The sequence below is a fragment of the Anarhichas minor genome, unplaced genomic scaffold, assembly GCF_050575085.1.
Source record: "Anarhichas minor isolate MPS153535 unplaced genomic scaffold, ASM5057508v1 ptg000003l, whole genome shotgun sequence".
NCBI classification, from domain to species: domain Eukaryota; kingdom Metazoa; phylum Chordata; class Actinopteri; order Perciformes; family Anarhichadidae; genus Anarhichas; species Anarhichas minor.
In genome coordinates this window covers 12,109,865-12,132,260 of record NW_027466449.1, presented here as the reverse complement: position 1 = coordinate 12,132,260, position 22,396 = coordinate 12,109,865, and the positions used below count along the sequence as shown (strand labels likewise).

Below are 22,396 nucleotides of genomic sequence, written 5' to 3'. Positions count from 1 at the left end.
TCAGCTGCTCTGTAGGTGTTTTTCTAAATAATGCAATAAAAAAAAATCAATACAAGCTACAATCTTGTTGTCAAAAGTCTTTTGGATTCCTGTAGAGCACTTAAAATACTCTACATAAGTACATGGATCATCACACCATTTTCCTATGGATTCTCGACACAGATGATGGTCTTGCTTGCCCACAAGGATCAAGTTGATTACCAGAGGAAACCACTTAAAACCGCAGTACAACAGTAATAGAACCATCTGCACAAGCTGTCTAACTCCATCTGCCTCAGTGTGTAACAACAAACAACATAATGTAGTTAAAGAAGCTGTGGACACAGAAAGAGTACCAGCTTTATGACTGTCTGACGCAAATGATAGCTTTTGATAGCTGTTGCTATCTTTGTAAAAGAAAAAAAAAAGAAAATGTAAGATTTTGCATGCATACTGGCTCCCAGTGTAATGGGATCAGATGAATAAATAGTGTGGCAAAGAATTGGATATGAGCTGAATAAACAGCAGAAATTTAGTGGTGATAAACATGCAAAGAAGCGTGAGAGTGTGTCTGTGTGGGGGATGCCAAGAGATAGAGAGAGAAGGAGAGAAAGAGGTCCTTTTAACCGATTTTGTTTTATCATATGTGGCTTCAATGAGATCTGAATCCGGGGGGGGGACAGTCCTCCCGCTTTGGTCTGATTCAGTTTGTATTATTTAAGAAAAAGCCCTTTGTCTTTTCAATTGTTTAACATATAGTAGCAGTAGGTCAATAGCTGCAGTTGCAGTGGCGTAGTGTGACTTTTTACTCCCCTGATTTTATTGATGTTACTATATATAGCAAAGGAGATTTTACATACAAAACATATGAGTCTAGGCTAAACTACCGAGTAGTTTATAACATAATTCAAATTAGCTTCACCTTGACCAGCTACAACCAGAAAATGCTGCTTACACATTAATGCATCGGTAATAATATTCCAATAATTTAATATACAATAGTGTTTTCTGGATTAAGAAAACGTTTACTTTTGATAGTTTAACTACAGTTTGGTGATAATATTTAGATGTCATTTTCAATGCATGACTTTTACTTGTAATGGAGTATTTGTACACTGCAGTAATACTACTTTTACTTGAGTAAAGGATCTAAATACTTCCTCTGATGCTGCTTGAATGTCACTTTCTATACCAAAGTAGGAGAGAGAGTGAGACACAGAGTTTCCCTTGTTCTTCAAATGTCTACATTTTTCTAAAGCTTGCAACAGAACGATGCATGGCCTTGGGTTGCCTGAAGGCTGTCATCACTCAGCTCCTGCTCCTGACATGAGCAAAGTTTCCAGGTCAGGCAGGAGCACGAATTCTGAACGCTAGGATATTCTGAATCAAGACAGGAAATCGCTGTGGCTGTCGCTCAGATCCCCTATCCATATTTCATGAACATGTGAACTCTAATTATGTTGCTGGTCTGCACACTCACACTGATTCCACTTAGCAGCCCACCACCACCACCACATCTGTATCACTTCCCAGTGCCTGTGCCTGCTGGAAGAGATGTGAAAGGAAGTTTCTGAGATGTTCTCCCCTGGCTTGGGTCTTGAAATATACAAGCCACGCACACTCAGTTAATCAAAAGCGAAAAAGCCATTAGAAGGGATGTAGAATATGTTCCACTTCACAATGGCTCTGCAGATTGCAGGGGCAGTTGTGGCACCGCGAGGATTGGTGACACACTGCCCCCTGCTGACACGTGGGGGGAACATCCATCTGCCGTTGTGGCATCAGTACAGTCTCAACCATTGTTTTAAAAAGCTAAATGGCAGCATTTATAGGCCCTTCCTAAAATAGTTCCCAGGTCAGCTTTCTCTTAACTGGGCAAGTCTAATTAAAATAAACACTGCTTCTGCATAGATCCTGGTTACTCTTTCTATGTGGTGCTTCCCTCTGTTGGACAACTTCTAATATACTGAGAGAGCAAGGTCTTTTATCTGACATATACTCCAGTAGAATGCCTCTTCATTGCAACATGAAATTATACTAATTAGGTCAATTTTGCTGGGAAAATCTAATCTGATCTATTGCAGGATTAAGCGACTTTACCTCACCACTCAGTCACATATTAATTGTTGAGTTACTCACTGAAGTTGTGTGCGATCTTCTTGTTGAGCATAATATTCTGGGTGTTGCTCTGCTCAGCCACACCAGACGTCCCCAGATCTTTAACGGCAAATTGCTCATATAAGCGCGATGTGTCGATTTCAATCCTCCCGGTGCATTCCTGTATCCAAAATGATTTTGCAATCTGCCAAGAAACAAATTAATTCAGGACTGAGACAACTACCATTATGGGAGGAAATCAATGTGAGCGTTACAAAAGAGCGACACTAGGGAAGCAATAACTTGACACAAAAAACAAAGACTAATTCACAACAATGATGCAATATCAGCAATAATGAAGTGAAACCAAGTTGAAACTGACCTTTCAGTGTTTGCCACAATAATAAAACACTGCTTTTAAATGTGAACAAGTTCCACTAATGAGACACTTTGTAAGCTTTATACGTAGATGTAAAGATAATGTAATTTTTAAGTTTTAACTGTGACAGTTACCTTCTCTTTGCCAACTAGGTCCCAGTGGAAAGCCTTGATACGTGATTTCCTTAAATTCATCGTGAGTGTGAAGGGTAAAGGTGGTGGGGTGGGTGGGACACTCGCGGATGAAGGCTCTTTCTCAACTGACGTGCCTGATTCATGGTTAAGAGACTCTGGGACTGTGGAAGAGGGTGTGCGGATAGCATTGGAGGGTGAGGGTTGAGGGGAAGAAGACGTAGATAAGGCAAAGACATCAGGGGAGGTTGGTGATGGGACGGGAGGCAAAATATCAGGCCTGACATCAGTGTTGCTGGTGCTGCGAGGTTTCGGAACAGGCTTTGCATGATCGGCTGAGGGATAACTTTGACTCGTGTCACCGGCTGATAAATGATCTCCACCGCCAGAAGGGGGATTTGCATTTTCATAATCAACTGGAGGATAAGTCGTATTTCTACCACCCAATTCACCACTTGACTCAAGCTCTGCGTTGGTGTCCTCTGCGTCTTCAGCTATGCTGAGATGTTTTAGGCCCTTTCTTTCCATAAACGTGTGTTCGTCCATGGACTTCCTCTTCCAGCCTGAACATAGTTTGTCAATAGCCTTAACCCAAGCATCTCGCTCCGTCTGGACAGATCCAGGGGAAGTTGCTTGATCTGGTACAGGGACCCGGAACCTGCAATAAATCAACAAAACCTAACTCACCTTCCCTCATTGGCTGAGATATCTCGGGGAACTGAAATTACACACTTTTACAAGGCCATGAATTCGAAGAGAAACAGCTGATTTGATTAACTGTTAACTGTTTGTTTCCACATCTTAAAAATCCTCACTCACTGGTACATGTTTTTGTGGGTGATCAGTGTGAACGCGTCGGAGCTGTTAGGTTTCTGTACACTGGTGTCGCCGTCTGACAGATGAATCACGATGGACGAGGACACCGAGGATGTCACCTCAGTGTTACCGGGGCCTCGTCGCCTGAAGGGGAGCAGTATTAGCTGACCTGGATGGAGCTGGACGTCATATCTGGAACAAAATGAAGAAGGAAGAAGGACCTGAGCTGTGTCTCAATTCCTCACTATATACCAACTGTATTCAGTATGTACTGTATACAAGAATAATATTATATCAGACAAAGTATTACTCAAATTAAAGTGTTTTAAATATCTTAGAACATGTCTTTACTTTTGTCACTTCTATAGTGGGAGCACAAAAAAACGCTAACTTTGCTGCACATTTGTTGTGTATTTGTTCTACAATAGCAGCTTTACAGTAATAAGGACACATCCGTACTTCACCCATCTGGAGGATGCCAGGCCACCCCGGTGCAGTAACAAGACGCCTTCCTGAAGTCTCTGTGACGCTTGAGGCTGCTGACGTGTTTCTGTATTGTCACTGTATATGTTCCCATAAATGATCTGATTCACGAGCTGCATCATCTGAGAACCAGGAAAACAAAGTCCCAATGTAAACATCGATTACAAAACGGAAAAAGAAGAACAAGTGCTATTCCTCCTCATAGCACAAATAAGGGTTATATCGATACTGTGAGACTAGATATCGTCTTATATGTGGATATCGTAATAAGTGTTGTGTTTTAGTTTAAAAGGATGCATTACAGTAAAATGATGATAAAATATATAAAATATTATTTGCCTTTTCCCACTTAGTCAATATATCCACATGAGTGATGATTATTGATTAAACATCATTTAAATAAATATTTTGTAAAAGCACCAATGGTCAATCCTACAATAACTTTGCAATATCGATATCAAGGTATTGGTAAAAGTGTCAGATTTTCTCCATATCTCCCAGCCGTAGCAAATTATGTGATGGTAAATGACATATTTAAGTGTACAAACTACGTATGAATTTACCTTTTGTTTGTCCTCCAGTGAAGTGGCCTCCAATTCATAATCATGATGTCCTTTAAAGGAAATGGTGAACCTAGAACCCACTCCATCATCACAACTTTTGACATAGGGGAAGGGAAGTTGCCGATTGATGATGCCTTTCTCAATACTGCACAGCATTTTGGTCTTGAAATCGATCTGGGTTTAAACAAAGAGAGGGTTTTAATTAGTTTACTAGCGCACATCTACTGTAACACAGTAAAAATGATCACATTTGATCTTTTGAGTTCTGAGCTAGCATGCTGTTCCACCCTGAAATATCTCAAAAGCTACTGGAGGGATTGCAATAAAAACAATTTCAGACATTTGTGGTCTCCAGAGGATGAATCCTACTGACTTTGTTGGTCCCCTGACTTGTCCTGTTCAAATTGGGTTCACATGTTCATGTCCCCCTCAGGATGAATTGTTATCACTTTGGTGATCAATTAGTTTTTACCGTATCAGGTACATTTTAATTAGTCCAATACTTTGGTTTATGACCATTTAGCTGCAAAGCAAATGACACTCCAATCAGCCTCAGTTGTACTTTAGTACAAATTAGCAAATGTTAGCATGCTAATACCCTAAACTAATATGGTACACATTATACCTGCTATACATCATGTTGGTATTGCCGCTGTGAGCATTTTAGCATGCTGAACCTCAAAGCTGTACAAGTAGCTTCACAGAGCTGCTAGGCTGCTGGCTTTATGATCTTAATCATGTTTGGTTGTTGTTGTTGTTTTAACTCACCTGAAGAACCCTCTTCTGCCATCTGTAGCGACTGTGTTTGTGAACACTGAAGTTGTACTGTGAGGGTTGTGGTTCCTGCAACAACAGCCAAAAAAAACAAACGTCAGACATGAATACGTAATGGCAATCTCCTTTTAGTCAACAACAAGTAGCATCCTAAGGACACTATATTTTGTCCTTTATCTGTTTCCTGCTAAGTAAGGCACAGACAAAATGTCTGCTACATTCCTTCAAAGAAATGCACCTGTCCTAATCAAACTGGCCACATACAGATGTACTTTGAACCGATCCAGCAGGCTGAGCAGGTCGTTAACTCCAGAGTTGCCAAGTAGGTCATTAACAAAGCAATATAAGATGCAAGTTATATCTTTAAAACGAATACACTTCAATGTGGCAGAGAGCCAGATGAGACGATTGATGCCACTCTCATGTGTTGTGGAGATGGGGAAGTTGGTGAACACAACATCATTGTTTTAAAGCCCCCAAACTTAACTGAATTGGTTCATTTTCACTGCTTTCATGTTGTTTTCAACAGCTGTTTCCAGTGAAATAGCTCTGAAGACCCACTGTGCGCTACCTGCCTATAGCACCAACGGTAAGTCCCCCATTTTGATCAAAATAGAGTAGAAAACTATGCCATACTCAAAATCAGGTTGACAGAACTTCAGGATCACAACCCTCAAACTAGTGAGGAATTGATTTAAAACGCTCATACCTCTTCAGCCACTGTCTTCTGATCAGGCCCCTGCTTCCCGTCCTTCCTGGCCTGGTTCAGGGCGTCCTCGATGGACAATTCTCCGCTCTTCACCTTTTGCATGATGCTCAGCTGCATCTCATTGCTCAACTGAAAGCACAACAAGGTACATATTCTTTCTTTTTAAGAAATCATCTCTATTGTGAACTAAGTATACTCTACGTGCACCATTCTGGTTAGTATTTCCCAAAATATGCATGGTGGTGTGTGACAAAAACTAGCCCTAGTGTGGCAAACAAACAAATAAATCCTAGAGTTTTACTACAAAGCCATTTTCAAACCTCCTTTAGGGCTTTTATGCTTTTTTCCATTTATCTGTCATGCAGTATTCTTTTCACCAAATCTTCTATTATGTGTGGAGCTTGATAAGAGAGACGGTTGTTTCAGACTCAGTTCACTGGAATTGTAAAGAGGAACCACTGCGTTTCAAAGTACAATCAGCATCTGCATCTTCAAGATACGTGCAATTACAGGAACGTACTTCCGTAAATCAGTTGTTGTTGCTCACATTTCTGAGTAAAAAGGTGATTCGTTTGTGGGAAACTTCAAACAGCAGGGAAGTCAGGTTGAATTGAGGAAGTAAGAAATGCTTGAGAGACTCCCATAAAACAAAACTCTATTCCTCTTGTTGCACAATGGAAGCGAGAGGGCTGATTTGCAGAAGCAATGATTTTTACACTTTCGTGGTAAAGTAGGACTTGAGACTGGCTGATAAAAGGAGTTACTGCTTGATGCTTGCTCCCTTGTCTAAAGTATATGAAGTGAAATCTTACCTGTGGCAAGTCCTCGGTGTGTCTGTCCAATCTGGATGGATTGTCCTTCTTCTTTGATCCTAAATTTGGCATCATAACTGTTTAGATTTCACAGGAAAGTCCATGCAGCCTATCAGTCCATCAAACCGATCCTCTTTTAAAGCACAGATATGAAAGATGCTTTGGTTTTTTTTTGTCACGCAAGACCTAAATTACAAATCTGCTTCTCTCAACAGTGTTGTGATTTGTGTCAGTCTTTCTGCGGCCGCCCTCTTTGGGTTAAAGGTTTACTTTTTCTAGTAAGGCAGGTAGAGGCAGTTCGGCCACACCCGCTGCAGAGCAGTAAACATTTCCTGGAAGTTTACGTGTCTCCACTTGCAGAACAATGCACCTTATCTGCTGCTCAACCTGTTTGACCCAGAAGAGAGAGAGCTGAGAAACATGCTGCTGTTTCCATTACCACAACAATACAATGAAATACACTAATGCACTTTATACCTCTCATGTATTCTAATCAGAATGTAATTGCCTATAGACATATGAAATATGACTTAATTGTAATGTCAGTTTTTAAGGAAAATTTTAAAGTAAAGTCAACCGCAAACTTCTAAATCAACACATGTAAACTTTTCATCGTGTTTTTATAAAAAATGATTTCACCCATAAAAGGTGGATTCAACAACAACAATGTAGTTTGGCACTTTATTAATAGTGAATATATCCGACTGAATTCTCAGCAAAACAGTTCAGAACTTTTAATATGTCTACTGACTGAAATTGGATTTTAGGCTAATATTTAATTCTCAAAAATGGACAAAAAAGTTATTTTGCTATGTAGGAAGAGAGAAGCACATTACTAGGACTACATTAGACGTAATATTTATATTCTTTGTTCAAGAAAAAATGGAAAATGTCTAGTATAGAGTGATGAAAAGTTTACATTTCATCCTTCACCCACCCTTCCATCATCCCTTCCTCCCCAGTCCTGGTCTTTAATGTTGAGTAGAGCTAATACAAGAAAAGCAACACAAAAAAGTGCATGTAGGAACACAAATGTCAGTGTAAAAGAAGAAGAAAAACACAAACATACACGCATATTCAAAATAACTTCTCTCACAAGTATCCTGTAACAGGAATAACAAGAGATCCTACAACTAGGAATAGGATGAAGGTAAGGTCAGTGATTTGTACTGAAGCATTTTGTTACAAAACTTATGAGGGAAATGTACAAAATTCAGATGTTTCATTATATAAATATTCCTCTAAAATGGCATCATGTTCAATGTGTGCACAGGAAAAGAACACTATTATTATTATTATTATTATTAGGAATCCATTGGAATTTGCAGTAAGTGAGAAATCAAGTGCGCATGTGCCTCTTTAGCTGTAGGCCTACCCGCTGTACATGTACCGTAATTGCATGAATACACACGCAAAACAATCTGAACGGTGCAGGGCTCACTCGATTACGTTTTAGACACTTTAAATGGTCAGTGCGCATGTCTGAACACAGCAGCAGCACCTTCACCAAAAGTCACACGCTGAGCGTGTTGGGAAATCCCCCCTGGTGAAAAATTCTTGGGGAATCCCTCGATCTGGTGTAGTTTCATGCTCGAGGCACATGTGTGAACGACAGCAATGAAAACAATAAGCCTCTGTCGCTTATAAAAGCGAATTATCCTTTTTAAATGCAACGTGGTATTGAATAACATAATAATATGACTTACTACATGTTGTTTTTTTATTGTTGTAATCGTTATTTATGTGTGAAATTATCACAAAACATTAGGTATTAATCTAAAATAGGGATACCATAACACCTTGTCTTAATTCCCACTAGGGTGATATATTCAACCAGGACATAAGAAACTATATTACTATACTATAAAATGAATAAATAAAAGAACAAGAGAGGAGTGGAAAAAAAAATACAAATATTAACAGGCAATAACATTTCTTTAGAAGATTCCTGGAGCAAATTAAGTATATGAGCACATTTGTTATTGTTTATAGTTTGGATAGACACTACTTTCTGAACTCAATCCTCAAGGGTTCAAACGATGGGCGAAACCTCGAGAAGTTTACCAATGTGAAATTTCCCCAGAACAATGAATGAATTGACAGTCACTTCTGGACATTTTAGGAACCAAACTGCCGGCACGATACTATTAATTTACAGGAAACGGTCAAGTAAAAAAAAACACACACACAGGAAATACCCTTAAAGCAGCTCCTCCCTCCATGATAGAAGAGGGCAGACTTGAGAGTAGCGACGACGCACTTTACTGCTGTTACTGTTGAAGCGGAGAGCAACATGCCGCGGACACGATCCACTAAAATGCATCTATTGCTGATGATGATAATGATGATGATCATGGGTTGTTCGGTGAGTAATCTAATCAATGTATTTCGTTGTTAGATATGATAAGTAGCAGCATTTACGCTGTATCGTTTAGTCGTGGGGTTGTTGGCTATAATTGGTGCTAATTCTAAATCATTCTGTTGTTTTACTCAGATGTACAGCTAAATGTGATATTATGGCCGAAATTGTGCATTTTTATTTCACGGTTACACCCTTTGACGCACGTCTGTTAAAAGTCACTTTCACTTTCGTTTAACTCGCTGCAGTGAAACGCATGACTTATTTTATTTTCTTAATTACACAAAATACGCAAAATAATGATATTAAAGCAGATACAATGTGCAAAAGAAAGAACGAGAAGCAGCTGGCATTCAGTTTCAGAGTTGAGAGCTTCTTGAACGTTTGGGACTTTCCGTCACGCCTCAGTCTACTCTGGAGAGGAAGTGGTCCAACAGCCATGACAGACACACCTCACCATCAATACAGAGGATACTGCTCTTATTCATGTTCACTGCTCTTATTCATGTTCACTGCTCTTATTCATGTTCACTGCTCTTATTCATGTTCACTGCTCTTATTCATGTTCACTGCTCTTATTCATGTTCACTGCTCTTATTCATGTTCACTGCTCTTATTCATGTTCACTGCTCTTATTCATGTTCACTGCTCTTATTCATGTTCACTGCTCTTATCCCCGCTTGTTGTCATACAGGTGATGACCGCTGCTCAGCACGTCTGCGACCCTCTAACTCAATATGAGAAGAATGGGATGTGCTGCAAAATGTGTGGTCCAGGTACGTAAACATATCTAAAAATGATCCAGGAACATGTTACCTTCTATTATTGCAGCCACACAGGCACTCACTGTCCTAAAAACATTAACAATTGGGAGCCACGTAGTCTATATCGAGGTGTAAATGTAATGAATGTCCCCCCCCCCCCCCCCCCCCCCCCCCATAGCTACATGAGTTAAATACACATTAAAGGTACAGCATATAGAAGTCACAGATGGCAAAAAGTAGCACATTTATCAAAGAGCATGATCACTGATGCTAATAACATTTACTTTTGCTTTCACTTTGCTTTTTTTCCTTTGTTGGTTTCTCTTTCACTTTCCCATTTTAAGATGTCACCTTGGGAATTTGTAATGGGCATTAGGATTTAACATGTCACAGACTAAACTATACCAAAATATATATATATATATACATATATATATATATATATATCTGCAGATCTGCAGAGCACACAACCCCACGAGAAATTGCAACTTCTTGTTTTTACACTTTGTCTTTTGTAAACTAATCCGAAACGTTTAACTAGTGAGATTTAGAGGAGCTGGTGGAGGCATTGTTTTGTTACCGTCCTTTAGGCAGAGCAGGCTAGCCTGTGCTCAGTCTTTATGCTAAGCTAACTGTCCCCTGGATGTAACTATGTAGTTAACAGACAGATAGGAGAACGGTATCAATCTTTTCATCTAACTCTCAGCGAGAAAGCTTATTTCCCAAAAATGTCTGACTACTCCTTGAAGCCACATGTCCCCGTTTACTGTATATACCTGAGACAAATATAGTACTGCACAGACTTTTGACTATGAACAAGAACTTACAGTATGTTTTTTTCAGGGACCAGAATGTCGTCCAGCGGTACTTGTCAGGATCCTCAGTGCACAGAATGTGGAGACAATGAGTATCAGGATAAATACACAATTGAATCCAAGTGTCAACGTCAACCATACTGTGACCTACGTAAGAACTAAACACAACTGTTGCTAGGTATACACTGATAGACTTCAGTTTGATGTAGCACAACTTACAACTTGTGTCCATTCTACTTTCAGATAAGAACTTTAATGTTAATGTCCAAAAGAACAAGAAGGAACAAAGCACCTGCATGTGTAAAGAGGGATTCCACTGCTCAAGTGGAGAGTGTATAACCTGTGTGCCACACACACCCTGTAAACCAGGACACGGAGCTCGATCCATAGGTATGACACATCGCTTTGATTCACATTAAAAAAACGTAAAGTATGACCAGCTTTGTTTTGGCAATGTGCTGAATCTTTCACACTCTGCTTTCAGGCAACCACACGCATGACACGGTGTGTCAGAAATGCACAGAGGGCACATTTTCTGAAGACAACTCATGGGGCGATGTCTGTAAGGAATGGACAAAGTAAGTGCAGGAACTCAAATTCCACGTCCACAAATCTCACACCTAGAACCTCAGTTTACCATTTCATCTCGGCTGGTGTATTTCGGCAAACAAACCTTCAAAAGAACAACACCTTTTTGTCCTCAAGGCTGTTCCAGAGATAAACATGGAAATGATTTCTTCTCATTTTGTTTTTTGTCTTGTCATGGGCTCCCTCAAGCTTACTACGTCACTTATAAAGGAAACAATTCAGAAAATCCGCTTATTTGAGCTTTTACAAAGAGTTCAATGACAAGATCAATAATACCACTCTCGTAGATGTATGTTAAATATGAATCTATGGCCAGCAGCAGGCCTAGAAATAGTCCAGCTCTTAACCCCTCATGAATCCACAAAGTGTCTTTTTTTTGACAAATGAGATATGACATATTAATCAGTGAGCTTTAAAAGTGCTAGTTGGTGTGTTTCTAGCTGTTTCCCCCACATTTGTTTATGTTTTTATAAGCTAAGCTAACTAGCTGTAGCTGTATATTTGCTGGTCAGGTAGGAGAGTGGCATTGATCATTTTCATCAAACTCTCTGTAAGAAAGCACATTTCTCATAATGTCCTACACAGGAAGGGGCTTCAACTTTGTTTTTTGTCACTTTAGCAGAGTACCCTATTCACCATAGTGTCAGTGTGCTTGAATGGGAGTTGAATAAGAAGCTTCAGGACATCACCTGAATCTGAAACCAGGAATTATCTTTTAACACTGTTAAATCCTTTGCAGATGTATGTATGGATACCATGTTAAAACAAAAGGAACAGACGTGTCTGACAACATCTGTGGTAAGTTCTGCGTAGGCTGATAAATTGTCAAAGTTTCTCACTTTTCGCTCTCCTGCCACCTGCAGCTGTGTGTTTTGTGGTGGCTTGCTTAAAGCGAAACTATGGAGGCGAGGTGATGATAGATCTCGTGAATCTGTGTTGCTCTGTGGTTTTGAGTGTGTGATTAACAGCTTTCACCGACACATTGTTTACGCTACCTTCATGTCTGGGCTCCACTGTGTTTTAAACGGCTAAATAATCACATTTTTAGAATTTAAAAGTAAGCATGGACTCTATGAAAATCCTCTTTTCTTCAATTTCTATTTGTGCTTCCTCTGCTACAGTGTGGCAAATATGAAAGTGTTTCAGTGATTTGTTGAAAACGCATTTCCTGTTATTTCAATTTGTATCCTACTCAAATGATCAAATGATCCTGTATTATTGGAGATGATGCCTTGGGAAAGTGACACTGCTGGAAGTGTCAATATGTGATTAATGTTTTTTCTCTCTCTTTCTTGTGTTGCAGAGGAAACCTCACGGTCACATATTGTGATCGGAGTTGTGTGTTCTCTGATCTTCCTTGTGGTTATAGTTTGTGGTTGCTGGTGGTGTTTTTGCCGTGGTACGTTGTGCTTTAAATGCTCTCTTTTATGACATGTTCAGTGAGTTCAAGTTCCAGTAATCCACTTACTGTACTCATGTTCTCTGTTGTTTCTGTGTTATGTAAACCAGGAGACGCAAAAGGACAAGTGAAGGTAAATGTTATTTTCATCCTACGTTGTTGACTGCAATAAACTGACTGAAGTAACCTGTAGCATTCTGAAAAGAATCCAAATTATTGCGCTCATAAAAACACACTTTACTGTGACTGATTTTGTTGGAAATAATTGATTCTAAAACAATGTTACTTTACCTCTCCGGTGTCTTTTTAAGATGCACACTTAAAGGAATAGTTTGAGATTTTTTGATTTATTCGCCTTCTTTCCGAGAGTTGGATTAGAAGATTGATACGAAGCTGTAACCAGTGGGTGGTTAGCTTAGCTTTGCATGAAGTCTAGAAACAGGGGGAATAGCTCGCCTCACTAGTAAACTAGTTGTGTGTCATTTATTTAAAACAAACAAAAACTGAAGTTTGAAAACAATAAGCTGTGTTTTGTGTACTTTTTAAACAGAGCCAGCTGTTAAACAGTCTTTATGCTAAGCTAAGCTAACTGACTGCTGGTACTAGCTTCATGTTTAGCCAACAGCCATGAGAGTCCCATGGATCTTCTCATTTAACTATCTACAAAAAAGTGAATTAAGGTTAATTCCTAAAATGTTAAACTATTATTTTAAATTACATTTAATTTGGGGTCTACAGGGTGTAACGGTGTTAATATTCTTAATCCCATAACCTGAGAATGGAAACCAGGTTTTCTATTAATGTGGAAGTGGAGTAATCTCTTACATTCAGAGCATATAAACACACTGACAAACTATAACTGTTGACCTTGAATTCATGAAAAAAGGTTTTTCTCTGGCCACAACTGAAAATGTAATATTCCATATTTCTTACATTTCTACATTTGAACACTATTTTACTCTCTTGTAGGCCTGTTTTGAATCATGTCTGGGTGACATAAAGGAGCCACTGAGAGAAACCAAAGTGCTGATAACGAACCCAACTGATCCTACTGAGGAAGAGTCCATGATGCACGAGCTGCAGTCCTCTCAAGAGGAGGCTGGCGTGAGGACACCGGAGGAAAACGAAGATGAGCTGAGCCAGGAGGTGTTACCAGATTTAGTTCTCAGTGAAAATGGAAACTATGTGACTCAGGAGAATGGGAAATCGTCCATCTTTTCTCGACAGGAATCACAAACGCAGACATTCACAGTCTGAAAGCAGCTGATCATTGCTGATGGCGTGTAATTATGGATTTAACCTGTTGTGTAATGTTGCCCTATGTTTCTGTTGTACATAGTTTCCCCCTTATGATGTATATAGCTTTAAGTGTTTACAGTATAATTAACTCATTCTCTAATAATGGAGTTGTAGTGTAACTACTTTAGAAAGGACATTATACTGCAGTGTATGGCATATGTTATAAGTATTTCTATACATTTTGTCATTGTATTATATGTCTTTTAGATTGCATAATTTAAAAAAATACATAATTGTACAAAGTTCTGTTATGGGGATAATTGTGCATGGAAAACGCATGTAATGTAAAAACATTTGAACTTGCATTAAAATGCACGCCACTTGAATGTTAATCTGGAGTGTTTATTTTTCCTGATATTTGTTAGTGTGTCTATCAAATGCAGGAGTTTTTCAAAGTCTGTCACTAAAATCGAGTCAGTTCCCATAATGCCGTGGGGGGGGGGACATTATGAGGAAGTGTAATGTCCTTCGAGATCCATGTGTCGGAAATGCTAACTCAAGTTCAGTCATTATTATCTGTTTGTTTACATTTCGGAAGAATGGCAGCTTTAAAAGTGAGCCGAATTAGCTACAAGCAGTTCATCTTTGCAGTGGACCCACGGGTGTTCGGACACCTATTACTGCATCACTTTGATACTCACGAAAACGTAAAAACATGAAGATTCTCAGTCAAGTCCTGGAGTTTTAATGAGCGTTCATGATATCTAAGCGGATTTATGGACGTTTATTCGTGATGGACATTGGAGATAATGATCTCCTTGGAAAGTGTAAGTCACGTTCAATCGGAAAATATATGTTTAACCATTGTCTTATTATTTACTGAATCATAACATTTAGCGAACAGCGTCATGCACCTGTTGCTTTTCCCTCCCAGCACAGATTGAATGGAATGTATCGTGCTGTAGTTCCACTTCATGTCCTCAGAGGGGCGCGATAGATTCACTGTCGACTGTTGGAAATGCAGCTCATCAAATAGTGTCTCTACAGTGCCCCACTGCTGAACTATGCTCTTTGTAAACTGGCACTATAAGGAGTAGAAGAGTGTAATTAGGTATGCTACCACTGTAAACGTCCAAATCAAAAGGAGATAGTTTTAGAAGTAGCTCTTAACATTTTGAAGTTTTGTGACATTCTATTATATTCATCTGTTTGTTGTGAGAAAATGGGCTCAGATAAGAGCTAATCTGCCCTCTGTGTGTTCCCGTTTGTAGGGATTTGCATGCAGAGGCGAGGCCACAAGACAAGGCAACAACGCGCCCAGGGGCTTTCTCATTATCCCCGGATTAATGAAGGTACAGCCCTTTGAATTTACACGGAAACGTGATAGTGAAGAATCCTTCTTCCAGACCCTAAACGTAACTAACACTTGGAACAGACATGTGAGCCTGCTGCTGCCTAATCTAAATTCATTTTATATTGCAGTTTACCTGAGGATAAATTGGCTAAAATATACACAACTATCAACACGCAGTCATGGCAGGGATTACCCAACAATCTGACCCAAAACCTGTTTGGGAAGATTAAATAGACTTGGGTCTTGGGTTTGATATGCAAAGTAAGGCCAATACTCTCTTTGTACTCATCCAATTTACATGAATAAGCTAACTTCTCTTTTAGTCTTACATGAGAATTTAAGTTCATCTTGAAGAAAATGCTACATTCTGTGCCGAACCTTTATTAACACCAACTGTTATATGTTGGAGTTTTCACATTTTATAGGTTTTCCTATTAACGAGAAACGATATGGCTTTCCATTTATCCAAAGTAAAACTGTCTGAATTTATCATTGCGTTTAAGTCGAATACAGACCAGTCAAAACAATTGTATTTAGACGCTGAACTTTATTCAAGCAAAAATATTTCTTCATGAATAGACAAAGGAAACATAATTTACATGTTGGCGATGGAAAAATACATCTACGTTTATTTACAACATGTTTATAGTCTTTGGTCTCAAAACAGGTTTTCGTTTCACTGCAAACTTCAGGAATAATCGACCAACTCCCTGAGGTTTGAAAGTTTAAAGTGCATAGAAGTGGAAAAGTGTCTCTCATGTGTGTCTCAATAGCCACTCAGACCATTTCACGAGTGGTGTAACATGACGGAACGAACAGTCCGTTTCTTGAAGCCCACTCGGCCCACAGTTTTCCGGCCGGGTGGTAAATATTGTCCAGGGGTTTCTTAACAGTCTCTGAGGTGGCGGTCTCGGCCAAAGACCAGATTTTGGGTTTCTGACTGGCAATGTTTTCTTTACTCTCCGATAGCGTGTGATCAGAGTCGCTCTTTTCAACTTTCTTAACAAGTGCAAGTTGTCTGTCCTCGTGCTCGCTGCTTGGCTGCTGCGGCATCTCCAACCGCGCATCCACACACGCTGAGCTGTCCAAAGCGCCGTCTTCGTGCTCATCGGTGTGTGCGGAGTCACCTCGAGGCTCTTCCTCATCCAGATGACAGTTCTGCATGGAACTGTCTGCATCGTCGCTCTCTCCCTCCTGCTCATCATCCTCCTCCTCGTCTGATTTCCCCTTGCACGCCCAGCTGACCCTGTTCTCCTTCTTAAGGCGTCGCCTTGCGTTGGCGAACCAGGTGGAGACCTGCGTGAGGCTCATTTTGGTGATGATGGCGAGCATGATTTTCTCGCCCTTGGTCGGATACGGGTTCTTCAGGTGCTCGTTAAGCCAGGCCTTGAGCGCGCCGGTGCTCTCTCGGGTGGCCACTTTGGCGACCCTACCGGGATCCTCGGCTGCTCCAGGGCGATACGGTGGATAGAAAGCCCCCCCGCGAGCCAGTAGCGCGTGATGGTAGGGAGAGGTGGCCTTCAAATCGAAACCGTTGTTCTGGAAAACAGAGAGAAGGAACGTAAGAGCAAGCAAAGGAATCTCGATTGTGCGCAATTACGCACGGATTTGCCGACCCTTGACCCAGAGCACACAATTCAAACTTGTGTTAAACTTCTCCAAAATCAGATTTTACTTACGTTTCTGTTTAAAAGTAGGTTGTAATGATTCCACTTGAGCTTTTAATGTAAATGCTGGATTACTTTGTGAATTATCAACTCACCATGTGTGTGATGTGCCTGTGGTGTGGATAGGGGATGAAGTTGTATCCCTGTAGTCCAGAGTACGTTATTGGAATTCCAGCTGCCATCGCTGCCAGATGCTGAGCCTGTTGCTGCTGCACACTCGGTGGGCATCCCAGCACCGGGAACTGATATCCAGTCGGCATGCTGATGTTCCGCTCCAAGAAAAAGCTGCCAATTCCAGGATGCGATGCGGGCATCTTTCCTGCGTCCCAGCTATTCGGCTTTGAGTGGCAATCCGACCTCCTGGATCTATTTATATGCACCCAGCTGCCAGCGTGTGTTTGCAGGGGGGGGGGGGGGGGAGCAGGGGGAGGTCCCACTGGTAGTGACTGACAGCTACGTTCAAAAGACCCACAGCTTTCACTGGCAACAAATCCCATCAAAGAGGCCCTCCGCTGTTCCTTTTAGCGTTTTCGTGGAGGAGCTAAATATGTGCTGCTTATCGCAACACAAGATTTGTTTGTAAAGAACTGAAGTTTCAATTCAAATGCAACATTTGTCTTTTGAGAGGTGAATAAAGACTCAGACTTTACCATCGGCTCATATTTTGTCATAGAAATACAGTCTTTCGGTTTGTATTACTGATCTCATTTTGATAACAGCCCAAAATAAAACTTTTTTTCTTTCTTCAGAAGACGAAACGTTATAAATTATATCCGCCCACTTAGCGACATTATTTGATTTTCCATTTATACGTTTTAATCGTTTTTATTATGGTTTTATTTTACCTCTTTAGTTTTCAAGACATAGGAACTTACACCAGTTTGATGTATTTTTAAAGACGGATTTAACACTTCGCATGTCTAGCACTAATCGCCGGAGAGCTTAGAAAATGACCTGAATTCAGTTAACAACATCCCGCCAGTCTCTACTGTCGCATATGACACTTCATCCTCTACAGATCTGTAGTTTTGTGAATTGAATCAACCACCTCAATGACATTACATTAGGCGAATAAACAATTAAAGTACGTTTTACGCATGCATGCGTAAAAATGTCACTATAGACGGATGTGTTACATTCTCCAAAATAAACCTCTTGCAGTTTTTTCATTAAATAATTGAATGAAACCAAGTTGTCTTTTAGAAGCATATCTTTTTATTTGTTCATTTATTGACTGAACCATAACAAACTGACCTTTTACATGTCGGATGGCATTGTTTTGCATGAAGCACAACGTTTCAATGGTCCTAATTAAACGAGGTTAAGTGAAACAGGTGTTGACTAATGATAATTGTGAGATAACAGATGCTAATGTATGTGTGTGTGGAGGGGGTTGTTGGAGATAAGAGGAGAAGATTACACTTCTTATTCCACTGTCTCTCCCCCCTTCATACCCTTCAAAAGAGCCATAAGCTCTGTGTTTGGGTTCAAGGGAGCTTCACCTCTTTTATCTTGCATAATTTGTATTATTATATTAACCCTATTGAGAGGGGTAGTGCTGGTAGCGATACTGACAAAAGTATTAAAGTGAAAAAACGTGCAGTGATGATACCTAAAGCCACTTTACAATATTTATTTTACAATATTTTCTGTTTAGATTTTAATTTCTGTTTTTGTTACATTTTTAAACCCAAAATATGCTCCAATTTTATATTTGAAATGCTGTGAGTTGTAACCTTCAATTGCCTGCAGTTTTCATTAACTGTAACTCTTTTCACTTAGCCTCAATAAGTTGCTTTTTTCTGTATTTGCTTTCGATGAAACTCTTTTAAAATCTCTCCATTTCTTTAGCCGATAGGCGTATAATGAGACATGCTTTACTTTCTTCTTCATGTTGTGCAAACCTTGTTTCTTATTTTGAGGAAATGCATTGGCCCTCACTGTTAATAATAACACCTGCAAGTTGCAGACTTATGAACTGAATTATTTATAAAATTTAAGCCTCACATTAGCCTATAAGTGTGCACATACCCATTTTTAACATATCTGTCCATAAGTCTGACTTTATAAAAGTTACACCAGCAGTTGGTTTTCTTTTTTCTTAATTATTTGAAACAGTTAAAAGGATAATCTTGCAAATGTATTGGGGGGAAAAGTTCAACCATGTAATGTAATGTATTGATTTCCTTGTTGCAGCAAATTTACACCTACTAAGAATTTACACTCAGTTTTCAGTTTATTAGGTACAGCTTGCAAATGCTGAAGCGATTTATGGATTATTCGATTGAAAAATAATATCCACCTATTTTGAATGGAGTAATCGTTTAAGTCAAGCATTAACAGTGAAAAAATGCTATCAAGTTCCAGCTTTATACAATAATAATACTAATAATAAACTCAATATCTTTGGGTTTTGGACTTTTGGTCAGACAAAACAAGACATTTGAAGACGTAGTTTGGACATCTTTTGAATAGTTGTTTGACATTTGTGGTCCAAACGGTCAAAAAATAGTCTGATTTACGGAAAATGAAAATAATCGCTTATATTGCTGACCTCTCCCGTTTTGTTTCTCCCACCATAGCCCCGTAGTTATCATAAGAGGTGTTTGTAAATATTATGTTGCATAATTCAGGGTAGACTAGTGTGTAATGATGGACCCAAAATATGAAGAGAGAGAGAAACTAAAACGTGGTAAAGGAGGAATTTCTTTGGGTTGGGTCCACAGAACCTAAAGCAAATTTGAACAAGAGCAACAATAGTTCCAGCTGGAGTGCAAAGAGAAGGAGGCCTATGGCATCAGTAGTCTACATCTCACAACACAAACAGCTCAGGGCAGCGGCCTTTGTCCCTCTTGTAGAACTCCTTTTCATTCTCTTCCTCTTTTGGCAGCTCCGACCACAATGCAGGTGTTGGTCTTGCTCTGACAGGTTGAGTTTGTGCTGTTTGCCATTAGGATGTCAGTCGTTTGCAGCAGAGAGAAGTGACCAAATGGAAGACGATTGTTCTCAGCACCCAAAGAGATACAGTACAAGATAGCAAAAAGGATGGACTTATCTTTATCTGTGAGAAGAGAGTCATTCCTCTGTATTGAAATAGTGCTGTGAACCTTCCTTTATCTACAAATCCTGTGCATATTCCACACAACTCACTGCACAGAAAGCCCCTGGCTTTGGGTGAACATGCAGAACGACAGTGCGAGGGGCTAATGAGCAGGTCAGGACAAAAGGTTTAGGTGTGACCTCAATTACAGGCAATCCCCATACCTGCGAGCCGACAAAGGGACGAAACATGCAATTAGAATAACTAGGTGTGAACAAGACAACAAGAGGCTAAAGAGAATCCACAGAGTCTTCCACACCTATTGCTTGTTAGTTTATTTTTGCCGCACCAGATACTGAGAGGGGAGAAAGTTGACAGACAGACTCATAGAAACTGAGCCGGGGGAGATGAAAGAATTATATTCGTGAAACATGCTTAGACATTAAAAAAGCTAAATGAAAAGATGAAAAAGTGTGTATCTAAAGTGTGTTTTCAGACATGTTGCCAGAAAATGTATATAGAGCCACAGAAAAATCCCAATAAAGACTTAAAGCTAAAATTCTAGAGAGAGATTTACATAGTGAGAAGCACAGATAATCAATTGACAACAAATGCATAATGGTCTCCAACCAGAACTCCCTAATGAGATTTTCCCTGGGGCACCAACAACACAAATGGAGAGATGTAAGCAACGTGTGAATGTTATCAAGCTCTCCCACCTCTTTACTATCTGACTCCCTCTTCCCCAGACCCCCCTCCACTCTTTGTCCTTTGTCGTTTCTCTTATCAGGACCACTCTATCATTCTTTCAAAATAGTAGTGGCGCTGAAACCGCTTGCAAATGTGAGTATGTCTTTGTTTGGGGCCGGGCAGTGTCCCGCCTCCCAGCTCCCTCCCGGGTGCAGCCTGATTGACGGCCCTCCGCTGGGTGAGTGACAGGCGGCGTTGGTTAGGCCGTGATGGCCTGCGTGACAGCTGGTGCTGCTGCTGCTGGTTGTGTCCCTGCATGTGTCGGGCCCCGGTGGGTGGGTGCAGGGCCCCCCCGGGATCCCACGGCTGGAGCCCCGGCCCAGTTTGCTGCATGGAGCCCAGTCAGAGCAGCTTCCCTGGAGTTCCAGACCAGCTTGTTAGCTCGCTGCACCCTGTTTCAACACATTGGCTGCAAGTTTCCCTGCACATACGTAGAGGACGTAGCCATACCGGTTATTTCTCAGTGTTACAGGAGTGGCTGTGTTGTTTTTTTACGGTACTAACATCGTTATTTCTCCCCATCCCCTTTCTCCACCGTAGTTGCAAGCTGTATGTGGATTTTAATAATGGATGGGATGCCATTTTTCCCTGCACATGTCTCATCCGTATCTCTGAGTATAACAAAGTCCAATTAAAACAATTTAAGTCTTCAGCAATAACACTGCACTCCTGTTTAGCAGTTCTAAGCAGTAAACAAACAATGAATTCACATTTTATACACTATATTGTAGTTGTTTGCGGACCAGATCAACATTTCTAACTTCTCCTGAAGATATATTCCACATTATCACTGTGTTTCACAATACTGTCATTTATTATCTTTTTATACACCAGCCTCCACTTATGGGTGTCCACAGGATGAGGAATAGTTGTTATAAACACTAATATCTGCTTCCAACTACATTATAGTGTCATAAACCGTTTATAACATGTTTATGTGGATGCTAAGGGAACTTAGTCACCCTATAAACTTAATCGCGGCAGTTTCTCCACCTCAGTTGAAAGTTTCCACCGCCCATGTATCTGTCTTTCATCTGTAGAATAGGGGATATGTATTTGCAGTGAAACACATGTTTTTAGAGTAGTATTATCTAAATTGTACGCAGAGTCTCCATACAGATGCACAAACTGAAGTTCGTGCATCTGTTATTTTCTCTCTTTAGCCTCACGGAGAGCAGCTAATGAGGTTATTGGGCATTTGTGACGTGACATCTACATTTTGGCCTATTTGTGAAACAATGGTAACAAGGAAGCCCGGGACATTGGGCTCTGTGTTTTCCAACTCAAAATAACAAAGCCAAGCAGCCGCTGGTGGGAGGCTGTGCTCTCATGGAAATGAGCAACTGAACCAACAATGTAGCGCCTAATCTCTTCAGAGAGAGGAATCAGTTACACAGCAGTATGCACCCCTCAATGCTTTTCATTAGAGTCAGCGTGCTATTGAAACAGTCCCCCCACCCCCCTCACTCGCACACAAACACACACACACATACATGCGCACACACACAACCCATGTGTGTAGCCACAGGCCCTACTCATACAAGCACTAGATACAAGGTAGCCCCCCCCAACAACAGAAGGGTTGGAATAAGTGGGGCAGAGGGTGGTATGGGGGTGCAAGGCCTCAAAGCATCGGATTAGAGTTAATGTGCCCTCCCTGGGTTATAATCTCTTCAGA

At 40.4% G+C, this 22,396-nt stretch overlaps 2 protein-coding genes and 1 long non-coding RNA gene across 3 annotated transcripts; 1 reads left to right on the top strand and 2 right to left on the bottom strand.

The window, feature by feature from the left end:
- Positions 1-6,012: 6,012 nt before the first annotated feature.
- Positions 6,013-9,054, bottom strand: LOC142956618 (uncharacterized). Its single transcript, XR_012956036.1, has 3 exons — positions 8,931-9,054; positions 6,744-6,802; positions 6,013-6,060 (listed from the first exon to the last, which is right to left on the bottom strand). It is a non-coding gene; the product is annotated as an uncharacterized LOC142956618 (long non-coding RNA).
- On the top strand, positions 8,953-14,299 carry cd40 (CD40 molecule, TNF receptor superfamily member 5). The gene is made up of 9 exons (XM_076098231.1): positions 8,953-9,108; positions 9,797-9,878; positions 10,710-10,832; positions 10,925-11,071; positions 11,166-11,259; positions 12,009-12,067; positions 12,573-12,668; positions 12,779-12,801; positions 13,638-14,299. The coding sequence occupies exons 1-9, from the start codon at positions 9,037-9,039 to the stop codon at positions 13,923-13,925; spliced, it is 984 nt and encodes a 327-aa protein (XP_075954346.1). The 5' UTR covers positions 8,953-9,036; the 3' UTR covers positions 13,926-14,299.
- A 1,739-nt stretch (positions 14,300-16,038) lies between these two features.
- On the bottom strand, positions 16,039-17,242 carry irx7 (iroquois homeobox 7). Its single transcript, XM_076102604.1, has 3 exons — positions 17,024-17,242; positions 16,337-16,800; positions 16,039-16,294 (listed from the first exon to the last, which is right to left on the bottom strand). The coding sequence occupies exons 1-3, from the start codon at positions 17,240-17,242 to the stop codon at positions 16,039-16,041; spliced, it is 939 nt and encodes a 312-aa protein (XP_075958719.1).
- Positions 17,243-22,396: the final 5,154 nt, after the last annotated feature.